Source organism: Scomber scombrus, chromosome 23 (genome assembly GCF_963691925.1).
Source record: "Scomber scombrus chromosome 23, fScoSco1.1, whole genome shotgun sequence".
NCBI lineage: Eukaryota > Metazoa > Chordata > Actinopteri > Scombriformes > Scombridae > Scomber > Scomber scombrus.
Window position 1 is genome coordinate 19113580 of NC_084992.1, and position 19106 is coordinate 19132685.

General features: G+C 42.8%; 1 protein-coding gene across 1 annotated transcript in view; it reads left to right on the plus strand.

Annotated features, from left to right (window-relative positions):
- Positions 1-19106, plus strand: part of kirrel1a (kirre like nephrin family adhesion molecule 1a) — a 31589-nt gene that overhangs the window by 7340 nt on the left and 5143 nt on the right. The window contains exons 2-13 of the mRNA XM_062444708.1: positions 7599-7748; positions 11359-11508; positions 11608-11765; positions 11899-12049; positions 12546-12651; positions 12907-13055; positions 13270-13397; positions 14624-14750; positions 15010-15110; positions 17376-17592; positions 18496-18603; positions 18846-18973. Of these exons, the coding sequence (XP_062300692.1) occupies positions 7599-7748; positions 11359-11508; positions 11608-11765; positions 11899-12049; positions 12546-12651; positions 12907-13055; positions 13270-13397; positions 14624-14750; positions 15010-15110; positions 17376-17592; positions 18496-18603; positions 18846-18973 (1673 nt within the window). The remainder of the gene's footprint in view (positions 1-7598; positions 7749-11358; positions 11509-11607; positions 11766-11898; positions 12050-12545; positions 12652-12906; positions 13056-13269; positions 13398-14623; positions 14751-15009; positions 15111-17375; positions 17593-18495; positions 18604-18845; positions 18974-19106) is intronic.

Here is a 19106-nt window from a genome sequence, read left to right on the forward strand (position 1 = left end):
AAAGCTTATCCAGAGGACGGCTATTGTTAGTTCTGGTCACCCTTGGTTACTGCAGAGTATTCTTTGTCAGCCACTCGGCATGTTGGCCGCACAAAGGCTCGTGGATTACCAACGACGGGCCGGCTTTCCAGCGCTTGAGCATATTCATGTGCCCGTAATGTGTCAGATGCCTCGTCCATGAATTATCATATTACCCACCACTGATCCTGGGGTTGCCATGGCCACTGTGTCTATCATTGTGTCAGTGGTCCTCACTGGCTGTAGCCATGGTAACAATGTCTGTAACAGAGGTTTGGTACAAATAAAGCTCTTCAGATATGAAATGCGTGTATGAGTGGAGCCCCGGAGAATGCAAAAGGGTGGCACACACACACACACACACACACACCCATGCACACATGCTCTGGCTGCACATGCAATCTCTCACACACACACAAACACACACACACACACACACACACACACACACACACACACATTCATAGAAATTAGTGTGCACACTCATTTTCATACTACAGTGTGCATGTGGGTGCATGATGCGCTCTCATATACCCTACAGTATTAAAATGGACAGGAAAAACGCAGGTATAATTACCCCTCCCGCCATTTCCAAATAAACCTGTTTCCACAGCAACCATTTTGATAGTAATGGAGGGAAGGACTGATGGAGAGAAAGTAAAGGAGCATACAAGTCGGAGGTGGAAAAGGTAGACTGGTGCCCAGGAAGGGAATAAAATGGTAGGTGAAGGGAAGAAGGAGGAGTGATCATTTCTAAGTAGATGCCTCCCAGACAAAAGGAAGTGAATGGGGAATGAGAAAAGGGCAAGGCCACAAAAGAGAGGGAGAAAGCGAGAGGTCGCGGACTGCTAGTAAGGGGGAGGACGGCAAGGTAAGATGACAGAGGAAGGGAGTGAGCAGGCAGACAATGCGGCAAACAAAAGAAAGAGTCTGTGTCTCTTTTCTCCTTCTGGCTCTTTCTCTCCTCGGCCCTAATCTTCCCCCCAGTGCTCCGTCCCCACCTCCAGGAGTCACCTTTGTGTTTGAGTGACATGGTGTCAGCACACTCAGTGGGTCGCCTCCTTTCACTCTCTGCCTCTCTCCTTCCACGTTTCTTGTCGGTTCCTATAGCGCCATCGCCATGGCGACGGGTTATTATGGCCAGGCGGCCATGTTGTTGAGAGAAGGCAGGCACAGGTGGTAGAGTTCCCACAGCCTGATAAATCGATGGAGAAATACTCATAAAGTACGTGGTAATAGTTTAGAGCTGAAATGATTGATTGGTGTGTGTATTGACAGAATGTGATTGCAATTTTGATAATCAATGGATTGTTTTGATTCTTTGTGATGAAAAACAATGCCAAAGATTGACTATTTCCATTCTCTCAACTAGAAAGATTCATCGTTTTTCTTTGTTAAATATTAATGTGAATTCAAATATCAGAGTTTTGAACTATTGGACAAAGTTAGCAGTTTGAAATCATTCATCAATAAATTGGGAAAATAAACTATTTGCAGCCCTACATACATTATGAACAGTATGAATTGCATACACCATGCATAAATACATAAAAATGTATGTAGGTTACATGCAATAGTGCATGTATACATACACAATTCATAGTGCTGCTCATATCTTCAAGTCATCTTTTTAGGAGCTTTAACAAGCAGCGTAGTTTAAATGCTTTGTTGAAGTTTTCTGAATGAAAGAGGAACTTAAAAAGACTCCAGTAATAAAGTTGTATCGGTCTCATGCACACACACACACACACACACACACACACACACACACACACACACACACACACAAACAGATCAGTCCGTCCATCAGCGCGCAGACTGACTGACAGACTTGACTCCTTGATGTATTTACAGTCATATACAGCAAACAGGGGAGAGGGTGAGTCAGTGCCGCATGACTCCTATGGCAGCAACTTTCTCCTGAAACAATGATGTCATCCTGCTCCATCACACTTCACAGCGCTGTCTGTGGACCTCGCCATCTCTTTGTTCTCCTATTCCTGCATCTCATTTTTCAGGCAGCCCCTCCGTAACACCAACACATCGGCCACACGCGGCGGCGATATGGAATTAGACAGATAACAAAATCAATTTGGAGCGGATTGACTAACACAGTGAGGAGAGTTGGAGAGGGCTGGGGAGGAGAGGAGAGAAATAATGAGACCAGTGCGACCGCCTGTCTATTAATTGGATAGGTGGAGGGAGGATGAGGTCATTGAAAAAATGTTGCTTTTTTTCCCTGAAAAATGGGTGTACCGAGCACAAGGGAGGGTTTCATCAGACACCCAGATGCTCATACGCGTGTGCGTTCACAGACACGCTTGTACAGAAAACTTTTTTTTTTGGGCAGTTACTTTACACGTCAGCTGTTGCTATGGTGACGCAAGTCTGTGATCCAGCTGAAGTGCAGGATTGGCTGGAGAGGAGCGAGGGAGAAGAAGGCAGGGGGACTTTGTTGGAGGGGTACAGAGGGGTACAGGGGAGGGGACCAGACACAAAGATAATTAGATCGATACATAACAATCCGTACGAATGGCATTTTATTTAATGGCGTTTGATTCAATAAGCTTGAATGCCACCAGTGAACCTTTCCCAGAACTCTCTGTGGCATCACTTACCAACCTCACCCTCCTATCCCGCACAGAGAGAAGAAAGCTGGTAGTTAAACGCTGAAAAGGAAGCTCTGACATTCACCACCTAACAGCAGGGTGTGTGGCAAATTAAGAGTTGCAGGGCATATGAGCAGCACACTTACTAAAAATAGCTCCAAACATCTTTGCATGCATATACCCTTTCAGTAATTTCTCAGCAACAAATTGACGGTCCATTACCTTGCTATTAAAACGCCATCGCACGGTGCGAGAGGTGCTATCGGGCTAAATTTCGGTGGTGGTTCCTTCGCTATGGCGGCGTGTGGCCATGCTTTCGGTGAGTCACCCGGCGAGGCAGTGCATGCTCGCCTTTGGCTTTGTGTCTGCTTTGACAAGCCGAGGTTGGTGTCACAGTATCCGCAGGGGCTGTTGTCCTCGGCCCCAGATTAATCCTAATCCCCTTCCGAAACTTTGACTATAGGGCTGTACTTAATCCTAGACTGAACTGAGACCCGTTCCCAACGGAGATGGAGATGCTCCGCTGCTTTGACGGTTTAGTCCGAGTTGCGGTGTAATCCATGTTTCAGGAAACCGCCTGTACGTGTCGATTATATGTTTGGGGTTTTAGGGCGGTTGTGTTTGTGTGTGTGTTGACAGGAAATGGTTAGCCCATGTGGTGAAGGTTAGGTCATCTGTGCCGCTTGCTTTTGTTTGTGTGCGAGCGTCCATGTGTGTGTGTGTGGTCGTGGTCGCAGCTTTTTTTGTGACCGTGGTCTTCTTGTGGACGGGGTGCTCGGAGTCTCCCGGTGGTATCTTGGGGATCAGTGACTCAAAGAAATCAGGACACACTCTAAATTTGTCACTGCAGCATAACCCACATAATGAAAGAATACAAGCTCCCTTTGCATTACACTCTTGCTTTGCCCTGGCTGCTGTCGGCGCGTAGATTTCCTTCTTTAAACACACAGACACACTCACAGGCGCATGCACTCATGTTGACAAGTGTTAACTGGGTAATATGGAAATCAGAAGGCGATGAGCACATGTTTAAATGAGTCAGTGTTTTCAGTCCTTAGCCTTCGCCTGGGTGTTTTCCTCTCCAGACTGTGTAGCCTCCGCTCAGGAGTGTTCAGTTTGTATTATGTTTGTGGTTTACTGAGGCAGTTGAGGGAATACCTCCAGCTTGCATATCTGAGGTGGTGGAGGAGAGGATTTGCTTGCCCTCAGGCTACCGTTGAGCTTGCGGGGTAGTTTAAACCCAGCTAAACTCTCTTTACACCCATGTATATCTGAGAAAAGGCTTTTCATGCTTTTTAAGATGGTATAAATCCACACTTTACATTCCAGCAATTAGCATTAAAATGATCATCAAATTAAGGTGCATACTGGAAATTCAAGCAAAAATCTATACTGTCTAGAATGATCTTTTTGTTTATAATGCTATTTTTTCCCCAGAATATCCTGTTTATTATAAATTCTCTACCTTAAATACAACTACATCACTGTCACATGAGCGTGCTACATTTGGCTCAGAACATCTCGTGTAACTAATCTTGACAAAATAAGCATCACGCACCTCTTAAGATGGCTATATTTAATATTCCTTTACAGTATTTACAATGTAAAGCACATGACTTCTTTTACATGAAAGTGGTCACTCATAATAACCGACTCTCAGTGTGTTATCACCTGACTCTGCAGCCTTTATAGCATCTTTCAGCTCATTATTTTGGTCGTCCAGTCTGAAGCTCTATTATTTTGGTTCACGCTCCAAACAGGCAAAGTTAGTGACTAGCTGGTAAACATTTAGCAGCTTAGGAGCCAAATATTCCCCTAGCTGAGATCAAAAACAGAGCTAAAAGGAATGCAAATATTAGATTTATTGCCCAGAAGAGAACTCCAAACAAATGCTTGTGTCGTTCCGTATTAGCTGGATGTCTAAATAAGCAACTGTAAGATGATAATGCGTCAGTAACGTCTGGTGTGTCTGTTTGCACCCAGGTGGCCAAAAATCAGTTTAAAGTTTTGCAAAAACACTGTTGACTGACATGGGGAAAACTGTTTTAATAATTGATTAATTCTTTGGGTAATTTACAAGCGAATCATTGCAGATTTAGTTTTGGATTGTTCTGAAAGAAGAAATCTGAAAAAGTCATCTGGGTTTAGAGAACTTCCTGAAAACTTCCAAAAATCAGAAATAGCCAACTGACTTTGACCAAAAACTGAGTGTTCATCATGGACTGTATAGTTAGAGGCTGATTGAGAAAATAGGTTTTCAAAGCATTTAGGTCTTAATGTTGTCATTTTCAGAAGCGCCACCAAAACACACATTGAAAGAAGCCAAATGAACTAGCTAGATCCTAATTCTACTGGAAGAAATGCATGGACTATATAGCTTGATAGTACTTGGAGTTTCCCATTCACCTCAATACAGACATAGTTTTCCAACCGATATTATCGGCCTATATTGGCCTATCACAGATAAATCGGTATCACTGTTTATGCTGTCCAATATGTGCCGATATGTTTTTTAAAGATATATAGGCAGCATCTTATTTATATTTAATCCTATTCCTAATTCAAATTTAATATATACATATAAAATTCCCAATGAAGTTTACTGTTTCAGGGCACTGATGCCAAGTTTATTCTTAAACTGTGTTTGGTATATATTTTGTATATATAAGATTATCGGCCAATATATCGATGTCGGAATTTATTACAATTTCCTAATATCAGTATCGGCCCCAAAAATCCAATATAGGTCGGGCCCTAATAATTAGCACATTTCTGCATCAGCTTCAGATTTGAGGCAAGGTGATGTATGTATTTACATGAATCTTTTATACAGCAAAGATGTGTGGCTTAGTGACTGCTTTGATATGATTTAGCTTCTCAACTTTTCATAACCAATCAGTGTTGTTATGTTGTTTTGTTTGTTCATCTTACTCCATTAATCCTGTTCATTTGGGTGTTCCTCAGGGAGCAAATTAAGAGCCCCTATTGTTTTTTTTGTTGTTGTTTTTTCCTTTCCAGCACTGAATTATCCTAGGTATGCATGCTGCAGAGCTCCATCTGCATCTGATTCCCTTTTCACCGTGTATCCTCGCTCATCTCCTTTATCTTCAGAATATTAATGCGCTGCACTGTCAGAAGCCATTGTTTTTGATTGGTACAGAAATCTTTTTTGCAAGACTGGGTTCTTTTGTATTATGAGGCATATTGTACCTTTGCAAATCACACCGAATCTGACATGATAGGGGGAGAGTGCATGTCCGTGTATGCGAAAGGGAGGGTAAAACGTGAGCAATAGGGACAGAGGGTCATTTTGGGGAAAGCAGGAGGTGGGGTGGAGAGGCATATGGTAGTTGTTTCGGAAAAAAAAAACAAAAAAAAAAGTGAGAGAGATGGGAACCTTCAGAAAAGTGCTGGAGGGCTCTGAGGGAGAAGTGTGAGGGAATGAGAGAGGGAGTGTAAAGGAAAAGGGGAGGGTGGAGGATTGGAGGGGGGGGGCAAGTGATAAAAAAGTGAGAGAGGACAAGTGAGAAGGAGAGATGTGAATGGTAGGAGGTGAGGAAAAAGGAGTTGAGGGAAAAAATGAGAGAGGGAGGAGAGAGATGACTGAACGGAGGGGGGAAACGAGAAAGAGAGGGAGAGAGAAAGTGCTGGAGGGTTGATATTTAATGTGATAAATGAGTTGTGACAGTCCGCCTCTAACCCCCTTCCAACCAGCGAGGAGGAGGAACACAGAAATAGAAAGCATTATGGCTAAAAGGACATATACAGCATTATATATGTATATAGAAAGAAGGAGTTGCATACATACTGTGGAAAAGGAGAGGTAGAGGGAAATCAGTGCATGCAAAAAGGACATTCATAGACAGCATTATAGATGTACAAAGTGAAGGAGGCGAGTGGGGATGCATACATATAGAGGGGTAAAGCAGAGAAGTGAAGCAAAGCAATTTGGGTAAAGGACATACAACATTATAGAGAGAGAACAGAAGGAGAGGAGGAAGAGGAGGAGGGTTGAGAGGGGTGTGCTATGCAGGATTGGGTTAATGATCTACTGTACGAGATTCTTCGAAATAACAAGTGGGAGAGGGGAGAAAAAATGTAAAAGCGAGAGACGAAAGAGAAAATTTTAAAGTGCAAATCGTCCTCAGCGATTGCCTCTCCTCTCCTCTCCATTATGCGGGTGTCATGTCTTCAAGGGACAGCTAATTACAACTTGTCATCAAACAGCGCCAAACAATAGCGGAGGGTGTTTTTTTTGGTCTTCTTTTTCTTCGTATTAGACAGTTGGTTGGTCGGTGGGCCGGCGCGCCACTGGTTTATCTGCTGTGGTAGTGGACGCCGGACTGGAGAGAGAGGGAGTCTAGTAGACAATGACAGCCACTGTAGTTTTGGTTAGGGAGTGGAAGCCTGTGAGATGACTCATAGGGAGGAATGAAGACGGGGGGAAACAGAAAGAGAAGGAGAGACGAGAGAGAGAGGGAGGGCCTAAGAGAGTTTAGAAGAAATAAAAGTGGAGGAGCGAGAAGAAAAAGGGGTGTGAGAGACCCTAGGGCTGAAGTTGCCTGTTTGATCTCTCCAACTATTCTCTCCTGAGTCAGCGTTAACCGCCTCTTCCTCTTCTTTCTTTCCTTCTCTTCTTCTTTTCTAACTATGTTCTGATTTCCTCATCTAAGACGCCGCCGTCTTTCCACGCCGCCCCGCGCTCCTCGGCGGCGGTCAGCTAATGGCCGTAAGCCATCGCGCGATCAAAGATGGCAATTGTGGCATACCATTGTAGCTGGGGGAATGCAGTTTTTTAATCAATTAACCATAAAGCCACAGATGCAATAATATGCTATATCTGCAATTTTACACTAGTTTCCCTATGTATGTGTGTGTGCAGGAAGAGTGAGAAAGTCCCTAACTTATTCCTGTCTCTCTCCCAATCCCCCTTCCCCCCCCCTCCTTCTCCATCTGTCTGTCATCCTCCAGTGTGGACAGCGAGGTTCTCTCAGGAGCCGGCAGACCAGTCGGTGGTGCGGGGCCAGAGGGTGATCCTGTCCTGCGTTGTCTTCAACTACTCGGGCATTGTTCAGTGGACCAAAGATGGCCTGGCTCTGGGCATCGGAGAGGACCTGCGGGGTGAGACATCATACAGCCTCCTCAGGCTTCCTTTAGTCTATTCAGCATGTGACTAAGATGTGCTTTTTCCAGCATGATTCTGATACTTTTGGATTGAAGCTGCTGTGCTGCACATTTGAACTTGAAATGTTGGTGAATCGGGTGACCTTTGGAGCCCTTCATGGTCCTCGTTCACACCACGGTTGCAAAGACACACGCTCTTTTTAATGTGTCCCACACTTGAGACCGAAACTGAAACTCTGTGGAAGGATAGGTTGCACTAAATATTTTCGGTTTTAGGGCGATGATGTAAAAGTCACGGCAAATGCCTAACGAAAGATAACAAGACTTACACAATGTCCACACAGGCTGCAGAAGAAAAGCAGTGCAATACTTGAGAAACAGCTGAAATGCCTCCTATGTGGAGGAGCCTTAACAGTCTACAGCCACACTAGCAGCTCTGTGAGGCTCATCCATCTAATATATGACAAGACATTTCATTAAACCCCTTTGGAAGTAGAGGAAAAGTCCGGGGATCACCATAGTCAGAGAAATCAGTCGAAAGAGCAACTTTTCCACATGGGTCAGTGACTAATAAGGGTTGGCAAGATGAGCAATACAAAAAAATCTTTAGCATCAGGTTTGTTAAAATGTACATTTTGTATTTTTGTTGGTTTTATGTAATTTGAAATGACATTTTAACCATTTTTAACCAAAAGTAATACTAAATTTTCCAGATTAAATTTAATATTTATAACATTCCCTTTATTTAATATAAAATCATTATAATGTGAGATCATGCCAAATTAGTTGATTAGTGTTTTAAAGCAAGTTTAATTAATTGGTACAAAGTTTTCTATGGTTACACCACTTAGACATTTTTGCCATAATCCTCTAATATATTCTCTCAAAATGGATTAAAAGCAGAAATTTTGTGCTGGGTCCACTAAAAAATAATGTGTCCAAGTTATTCATATGTTTATTTTTAAATTGTAACCTCTTTAAAATTTCACTAAACTACATGGACACAAAAAAGTCATTGACCCAGCTGTAAAAATGCACAATGACTGCAAAATACTGTAGCTTGCACTGATACCAAAAAAGTATAGCTGAGCTTTAATATGGGGCCAGAATAGCCATCACAACAGTAATCATAATCTTATGTTATTTTGAAGTATTTTGCATGTATTTTGATGTGTTTTCCAGTTATTTCCTTCGTTTTCCAGCGTTGGAAAACGAACATGGAATTCAAGCAGAACTCTCTCCCAGCATACATTGATACTAGACACGCTTACCCAGTGTTAGTATGACATTGTGTGTACGTAACCCCGGTGGCTCATGTATGCTGACTAAATATTTTCGCCGGTGAACGTTGTAGTTTCATCCAGATTGAGCCAGCCGAGCAGTTTTTGAAGAGATGTAAGAGGCTACTGTCATGCCACTGAAAGACAGCTTAACTACCGCAGCAGCTATCCCATCACATCAGATTGTGACAAATTGCGCACTTATTTAGGCTGATGTTAAATTTGGCCACCTTCTGCACGCGGTCATCAAATGTTTGATGGGAGGAATTTCTAAGCTCCCCTAAGGCACATTTTACAGACTGACACCCTTCAAGTTGGTGGAGGAGCATGGCATCATCACCTCTGTCGTATCGGCGGTGGGTGATACCGACGCTATTATCTGATTTTTTATTGAAAGGCAAACTCCTACTCCTTCTACGTCTTTGCTCTTACTCCTCTCTCTCTCTCCCTCTTTGCATTTTTGTCCCCTCAGTAATGAAATTTCCAGTCTGATTTATTAAGTAACCCGCTTGTCCGTCTGTCAACAACATCTAAGACTCAGCTTGTCTGGCTTTGACAAACTTGGAGGAATGATGCATCTCTTTTCAGAAGTGCGCCGATTAGCCCAAAAGGGGTTATCTGCAATTACTGGCCAAAACAAGTGGGCATATTTTTAACTGACTGTTCCAGAGGGGTACTGCATCATATGTGACATACTGGTGCCTTGTCGTTGTTATTGCTTTTCCACAGACTTTGGGCCTTAGCATTTTTTCAATCCCTCCCCCTTTCCTTTGCCTTCCTTTTTCTCCTACAAATTCTTTCTATTTCCCTCCTTCTTCTCTCTTCTCTTTTTCCCTTCTTATCTTTTACACACAGCCTCTCCTCTCCTCTCCTCCCCTCTCTTGCGTGTCACACTATTCCTTTCGGACCTCCTCGTCTAAATATCCCTCGTTCCTCTCTCTCCCTCTCGCTCTCCTTTTTTCCTCAGCTGCTCCCCCGTTGTGCCGAGCCCTCTCCTAATCTTCCTTTAACTTCTCTACCTTGTCTCACTTACCTTCCCCTCGCTCGACACGCTCTCGGCTCGCGCTCCCCTCTTTCTTTCCACCCCTCTTGTCCCTTCTTTCTCCTCCTCTCCGTCCTCATCTGCCCCTTTCACCAATCTTTCGTTCTCTCCCTCCCTCTCTCCTTTCCTCCCTCCCTTCTTTTAATCATATTGTTACTGTAATGGTCCAGTGCTTCGAGCCAAAGCTTTTAAATAAAAAACATGTGAATGAACACTGGCCGTTTCATGCACACATACACTCAGCGTGTGTGTGCGCGTGTGTGTGTGTGTGCATGTGTGTGTGTGTATATGAGACTCTGTCCCTCTGCTCCCCCCCCAACCCCTTCCCCTCCCTCTTTCTCTGGGCTTTTCATACGCTTTCTCGCTCTCGACATTTCACATGCAAATGCACGAATACACAAGGCACACACACACTCACATGCACACATGCATGCAGAAACAAGGACACACAAGGTTAGGCAGAGCAGGCGAAGCTCAGTCGGGAGGCCGCACACAACATGGAAACGGCAGCGGAGAGTTTCACATGCTATCGACGTCTGGCCAGCAAACATGAATTCTGCACCACGGGCTCGAGTCGATTTGAGTCCTCTAAAACGTTGCTGTCATAATGCATTCATCTTTTTCCCCCTGCTGGTGAAAGAGAGCATGGATGCCACCTAATGGCGAGAATGTACAGCAGTGACACAGCTGGGCCGTGTGGCGGATGGGGGAAGGGAAAGGGAGGACTGAAGAGGCTGCGTTGCATGCGTGCATTGTGCAACTGCGTGAACGTGTTTGTTTGGTCATGTGTTTTTTGTTTCTTTACATCCATCGCCTCGTCTGGCCACGTGTCTCTCCGGTGTCATTTTGCTCGCAGCTTTATTGTAAAATAGTCACATTTTTCCCTCATGAGTAACACAGATATGATGTTTTCCAATCAGCATGAACAGTGAAAAACAGCACGGTGGTGTGTTTTTTCAAATTCTGGGGCAAACCACAGGGGTATGTGGGGATCCTGAGGCTTGTGACATATGTGCAGTTTGTATTTAAAGGGTTAAATATGAAAGATACAGCAACGTAATTTACCTTTTAAAGCAATAGCACAAAGGACAGCAAGCACAATGGCAAAAAAGTAACATTTTGTATGTCATTTGTACTCAATAAAGTGTAGATAGGTTAAAAATTATGTTTTTTTAACTTTTGTTTCTCTTTTTTCTAACACAAGATGATGTATATAATGTATCCTAAAAAGTCAGATTGTCAATAGTTTAACTTTCTATCTCCTGTGTCTGTTTTTGTGTCCCAGCCTGGCCCAGGTACCGTGTGCTGCGCGTCCAGGAGCTGGGCCAGTACAACCTGGAGATCCTGTCAGCTGATCTGTCTGATGACTCCCTGTACGAGTGCCAGGCCCCTGATGCCGCCCTGAGGTCCAGGAGGGCCAAGCTCACCGTCCTCAGTAGGTTTTTTTTGTGTGTTTCACGTATCCGCCTGCGTATGTATGTGTGAGAGAGATGATATGTTTTTTTTCTAACGCTTCCCCTCTCTCTCCCTCCAGTCCCCCCGGACGACCCGGTGATCGACGGGGGTCCGGAGGTGTTGCTGAATGCGGGGGAATCCTACAACCTCAGCTGCGTGTCCCGAGGGGCTAAACCACCCTCGATGATCGAGTGGCTTAAAGATGGCCTGCCTGTGGACGGGGCTGTCAGTGGCACCGTAAGTCTGAAAAAGAACCCCACATAATGCTCCCACACACACTTTCATGAAGGCTATTTACAGCTACAACATTTTACTCTCATTTTTGACTGTGTTGTCACTCTCTCTCTCTCTGTCCTGTAACCGTCATCAGGAGGTGCTCCAAGACAGGAAGAGGGTGACCACACGCAGCTACCTGCCCATCCATCCCATCGACACTGACACTGGGAGGAACTACAGCTGTGTGGCCACCAACCTGGCTGTCCCCACTGGCAAAAGCACAACTGTGACCCTCAACGTGCACCGTAAGCACGCTCTCTTACTCTGCACCAGGCTTCATAGGCAACACATTGAGGGGAAAGCTGGTTTTAAGTCAAGTCAAGTATTTTTTTGTAATACATTGAGATACCACAATGAAATGTGTGTATATGGAAAAGCTAAACACTTATCACATTATTAAGAATATAGTGCTATTATCATGAGCATATATGGTTATATTACCCATCATATTGCTACATAAATTGGTAGTATTACAGTTCAGACAACTTGAAAGGGATCTTATTTTGAAATATATAACATCTGCCAGCAGCTAAATGTTTTTACAGCTATTATTAAGTAATGCATGGCAGCCATTTTGCATTAAACTATCCTACAGATTGCAGCATACTGCAGGTTAGATGAAGTGAAGCTGGTGTTATACGAGTCTCCCTCTCTCTCTTTCTCTCTCTCTCTCTCTCTCTCTCTCTCTCTCTCTCTCTCTCTCTCTCTCTCTCTCTCTCGCTCTCTCTCTCCCCCTTACAGATCAACCAACAGTGACCTTGTCCATTGAGCCTCGCTCTGTCCTGGAGGGGGACAGAGTCACCTTCACCTGCCAGGCTCACGCCAACCCTCCTATTATGGGCTACAGGTCCGCATTCACATAAAGACATTTTCCATTTTGGCTAGGCCTTTTTAAAGCAGCAGCCGCCGGGCCAATTCTTATGGCAGCAATTTAAAGTTTCTTTTTGGTTTTGCACCATTTGTACTAAAGTGTGGATGTGCATGTAAAACCATAGAGAACATATATGAAAAGTATCCATTTTTTGTTGCATTGGCACACATTTTCCAGGCAGTGTACATATATATTTTTCAGTGTGAATAATCCCCTGTGTTGTAACCCTAGGTGGGCTAAAGGTGGCGTGGTGCTGCAGGGCGCCAGGGAGAGCGTGTTCACCACCAAGGCCGACCACTCCTTCTTCACCGAGCCCGTCTCTTGTCTGGTTTTCAACGCCGTGGGAAAGACCAACGTCAGCATCCTCGTGGACGTTCACTGTGAGTCAGAGCCTACTCATCTCACCTCGTTCAATCACTTGTGGCCCACTTCACTCGTTGAAGTCTGTAGTCAGAGGGATAAAACACACCATTGTTGTGTTGTCTTTTTTTTTTTTCTTCTTCTTCTCTCTGAGCAGCTTCTCCCCTTTAGTCCTCTTGCATTATTACTCAAACACAACAAAGAACATCTCTCACTCACTATTTCTGTCTCCAGTCGGTCCGATCCTGTTGGTGGAGCCTCAGCCAAAAACCGTAGATGTTGACTCTGATGTCACCCTTAACTGCAAATGGGCTGGAAACCCTCCTCTCACGCTCACCTGGTTCAAAAAAGGTTCAAACATGGTAAGAAAGCTAAGAGCCCACGCTTTGCACATCTCTCCTCTGATCTCATATTCACACTATTTTTATAGTCCACACTCTCTTCACCTGCGATTACAAAGCAGCCTGTCATTCAGTCTCTCTTCTCTTCTTCCCTATCATGACCTCTTTCTCTCTTTTTCTTTTTTTTCCTCTTCTCTTATATCCTTTTTTATCACTTCATGTATTACACTTAATAAATGTAATGAGTGAATTGTGGTCCTTCTATCATAAGACAATTCATATAGTCCTTAAAATGTGATTGTTGCTGCTATATAAGGAGTTAAGACAAGCAACAGACACTGCTGTTTATTCTGTTTGTTTTTTTCAAAGATTATTTTAAATCATATGATCAGATAATAACATAATCCGACCATAGCGAGGGCTATAACATGAACAAAGGTCCCCAGCTGAAATCTAACAAAGGACTGTGCAGCATACAGTATGGCACGTGCCTTAAAGGAAAAGCACATATACCAAAATGCCAAATGATGCCTTTAACCAATAGTCAACCAGGATGCCCTATTATGTTGTTTTTATATGTGGAATTTTATTTAGCTGATGATAAAGAATTCATTTTGAGTTCTGTGAAATGAAGTTAAAGTGACTGTGCACACCAAATAAAAGCTGAGGAAGAGGTTAGTCATATCATGACATTGGTTGCTTTACAAATGACGGGTTGGGTAGCAAACAGTCCGTTCAGGTTAACTGGATTGACTCATTTTCCAAGGCTTATTTTTTAAGAGTTTTAAAATGGAGATGAAGACAGTTACAGCACATCACCTCACATTTGCAAACTATGCCCTGAAGTGGCCTCCACACGCCCTAAGTGTCAGTCTTGTTCAGGTGCTTCTCTCTTCTGAGGTGGTTGCATCTTTAGCCGTAATTCTTACACAGTTAATTTTCTGATGGATTCGGTTGCTAGGCAACTGCAAAGCCTTAGTGTAAGGTTAACAGAGGATGTGCAAGTTTGCATTGTTAGCTATTTAGGGTCAGAGTTGTGGAGCACATATGGGCAAATAAATCCAGACATACAAATATGCATCATGATCTATTAGAATAATGAGGCAGAGGTGGTGGTACAGTCATACATTAGCCTCTCTTTGACTTTTTTTTTATGTATGTGGGTTTTTATTTTGTTTATCCCCTCATGCTGTTCAGCAGATTTTCCTTGTTTATATTTGTGTCCTTTTTTTTTCACTCCCCCACAGGTTCTGAGTAACAGCAACCAGCTGTATCTGAAGTCAGTGAGCCAGGCGGATGCCGGCCAGTATGTATGTAAGGCCATCGTCCCACGGATTGGAGTAGGAGAGACTGAGGTCACGCTCACTGTCAACGGTCAGAAAACATCCACACAATTTAATGTATCATTGCTCATAGATGAAAATCTTGTACTTTCAAAAAGGTCAATCTTGTCAGTAAAATGCTACTTGTCCAAAGTAGTAGCCGTTTATTTTTGACATCGTACAATTCTTCTTGAACAAGCTAGATAAGATCAGTTTCAACGAGAAAAATCATCATAATTATATGTGTAATGTATTTAATGTCTCTTTCATTCACACCATCCTCTTGTCTTCTCATTTTTTGGCCCGTGCAGGTCCTCCTATCATCTCCAGCGATCCGGTCCAGTATGCAGTGAGAGGCGAGAGGGGAGAGGTGAAATGCTACATTGCAAGTACACCTCCTCCAGATAAGATTGTAAGTGCAAAGATAAGAAAATATGAAAACACTACAATGCTACAAAACATCACTGCTACTAAAACCACAAGGAGCCCCCCTTCTAAATTTGATCACGGCATGAATTATTCAGCCAAGGAAAATGTCAAACAAGGAAAAGCTTTGGTCACAAAGAGCACAATGTTGTACCTTTTAGCCTGACAGTGATTTGTATTTCACTGTAACTGTACCTTTTCCCTCTTTCTAAATGGCTCCACTCCTGCATGGTAAATGCTTTTAGGCACTGTCCCCTTTTCTTTTTGAGTGGTGACTCACCCGAAAACTCTTCCAGAATTTTCCTCCATCCCATCACATAAACAAACCAACACTAACACTAAGCCGGTCCGCTTTTAGCTCCTGCGTCAGAAATCAGCCTGGATGCTTTTTCTCCATTCGTACATATCGCAGAGACACAGTTGTAGTAGTTCCACGGCTCCCCCGGACCTCTGTGACTGATCCGTCCTGACTCGCGGTGCGCTGCTCCTAATGCAAGCGGCGGAGGTCGGGACAAAAAAAGATTTATAAAATATAAAGGACTGGAGAGGAATAGTTGTCCCAGTAAACACTACAGCCATGAGATTCTCCTTCTCTGGAATAAGTGGGCAGATTATGGGAACATGTGGGCTTATGCATAATTAACCGGCCTTAGTACAGCGCTTCAATGCTGAATAATACAGCTGCTTTTAGTGGTTTTAAAGTTGGAGAAATGTGCAAGATTCTCACCGGCTCACCGTCGCCACCACCCCAACCTACCTCCAAATCAGTCGGGAGAAACATGCAAACTGTTGCTGGAAGCTGGAGGAAGTCATGCAATATGCGTGTTTACATGTGAAAGTGTGCAGTACTTGGATGTTAGTGTGTAAATGTATGCGGTCTATTTCAGTACTGCCGTGCATAGACAGATATGTAAGGGAAATGTATGGTTTATTGTTAAATATCATGTCACCCAATCACTATGACATAATGAAACATACTTGTAATGTCATCAAATAGATTTTATGAACACATACACACACACACACACAGGAATGGTAACATAACATTTCTCTACACATCCTTTGTGCAAAATATGTTTTTCCTTTGAATTCAAATTTTCCTTTAAATCTACTGGGAAGGGAACCTTAAAGAATTCCTTATATATATATTTTAAGAGATGAGTGTGCAATTTTGTCAGATAGAGTGCAATACACTCATTGGCAGTCATGTTTGAAAGTATTCCCCTAAAGCAGTTGTTCTCAAACTTTTTCACGTCAGGAACCCCAAAACTGACAAAAATCAGACCCTGGACCCAGGTCCCCAATCTGATAAGATTTCTGATTTTAAATGCTTTATTAGAAATTGTAAAAAAAAAAAAAAAAAAAAAAGTCATACATAATGTAATTGTTTTACTTATGGATGGGATTAGAGTGAAAATAAATTATTCCCCTTTTTTGCTTGGCACTCCCTGGGACCCCTGGGGGTCCCCTAGCCTCACTTTGAGAACCACTGCCCTAAAGGAACAAACCACGCTCTATTTGATTTGATATTGATTTATCCAATGATTATATGTTTCAACAACATTTGGACATAGAAGGGGTGCAGGTGCAAAACATACACATTTTTACATACTTATACATTTAGGACAGCCTTGAACTCCTCAATTTCATTAAGTGAAGCTTCTCTGATGTCACTTATACTTGATACTTAATTATAAGTTTTAATGTGTTAGTTTGTGTGTGTGTGTGTTCTCACACAAAAAAAATGTTTGAATGCGAAGAAAAATTCCTAACCAGCAGCAATCATTGACTTTCATGTTAAGATGTTCCTCCCATTTAACTTGTATCGCTCTAAGTGCCGTATAACTACCTAATAGACTCATAAGTGTTGGAGTGGCGTCATAATGCCATGTGATGTGTAAATGCCCTCTCAGATGTTTCTGTATCTTGAAAAAAATATCATTCTGGAAAATGTGGCATGAAAATGTAGTAATGTTGAATATATCACATTCATGTGTACATGTGTGTTTATGCATGAGTGCATTAATGGATGCATATGACTTGACTGTGAGTGATGATTTACTGTGTGTTTGTGCACGCAGCTATGAAATTATAGCTCTGTTTGAAGTGGATTGGTTTTACTGGAAGATACAGCGTTACAGTTGTAATTCAATTAGATGTGATGAGAAGTGTTGCAATGTTATTATTACTATGACCTAAATGAACAAATCATGATAAAATCTAATATGAACTCCTGTATGTGTCACTGCAGGTGTGGGCGTGGAAGGAGAACGTGTGGGAGAAGGAGAAGGGGACGCTGCTGGAGAGGTACACAGTGGAGCAGAGCAAACCGTCGGCCGAAGGCGGCGGCGTCCTCTCCACCCTCACCATCAACAACGTGATGGAGTCCGACTTCCTGTCCACCTACAACTGCACGGCCTGGAACGCGTTCGGGCCCGGCACCATGATCATCACGCTGGAGGAGACTGGTGAGTTGTGCATACAGTATCATTCAGACATTATGCTGTGGTTTTATTAGGAAAATAGTAACAACTGATTCTAGTTTAGTATTCAAGTATTTCACACATACACAACTTTAAAATGGTTATTACACCATTTCTGACCATTTTGGAGGAATGATTATAATAATTAAATGTTAGTTCTTACAAAAAATGCTTGACAAGTAAATAAAAATCAATGCTAAAATCTCAAGTAAATTAAAAACAATAATTCACTGGATTTTGTTATTTAATCTATAAATGGTTACTCTATTGAGTCTCTAAAAAACTGTATATCATGATGAATATTCTGACATCATTATATGAAATTACATACTGTGACAGCAGATTTGATCTATATTTACCAGCGCTGTGCAGAATGGAGGAAAGCTCATTTCAAATCAAGAACAGCATGACGATTTAAGGAGACGGTGATAAATTGTAAAAACCTGAAACTTGTCCCTTTTTACAATGGACATTTTGACTTGTGATGACAGGAAAAGGTATTATTATAATATTACAATGGCTTTCTTGTATTCTGGTCTCCAAGTAAGCCATTACAGTATGAGAGGTCTCCGATTTTATTATTTACACTTGTGCTTTTCTTATTGTGAGAAAGGCCTGTTCTTAACTCAAATGATTTGACTGTAATAAGATGTGTTGTATAATTTATAACAAAGGATATCCAATGTCTACATCCATCTCAAATCTCACCATTACCAACATTTCCTTTGGATAATCAGAACAAATCCGCATTGTTTCAGAAAACAGTGGAGAGGTGCTCTTATATGATTTAGCTTAATGAGATAGTTGCATGTATTGTTTTTGCACTCAATCCACTCCTCTCTCTTTGTCTCTGTCCTTGTGTCTCTCCCTCTCAATCCTTTATTTCAGAGGAGGTTCCAGTGGGGATAATAGCTGGTGGGACGGTGGGCTCAACCATCCTCCTGTTCATCTTTCTGCTGGTCCTCGTTCTCATCTTCTACCGACAGCGCAAAGGCAGTGAGTCATACCCTCCATGTGCTTAACACATATACCATGATGAACAGTAGTGATGTGTGAATGTCATTATATTTAATTCATGTTTTTTTTAAGAGGATTTAAAAAATAACCTGCAGCAAACTGAAAAAAAAATCAAAAAACCTACAACATCCTCTCCACCATATGGATGTAGCTCCTCTCTGAACTTGCTCCTTACGCGCGTGTGTCCAGCTGTATTCAACCTTGCCGTGTTTTGCTTCCAGGTCGGCGCGGGGTCACGCTGGGTAAGCCCGACATCAAGGTGGAGACGATAAACAAGGAGACCCACAGCTTAGAGGAGGACTCCGGCAGCGTGTCCACGGCTTCGCGCATGGTTAAGGCCATGTACTCGGTGAGCAGCAGCGGGATACGTGTGCTAGGGCTGGACACTGTTTACACAGCCTGTAGTTGTAGAAAAAAAAAACCCTCAGATTAACTCAGTAACCTCTCCCTATGCTACACTGTACCTTTTTTTGACTTAAAAA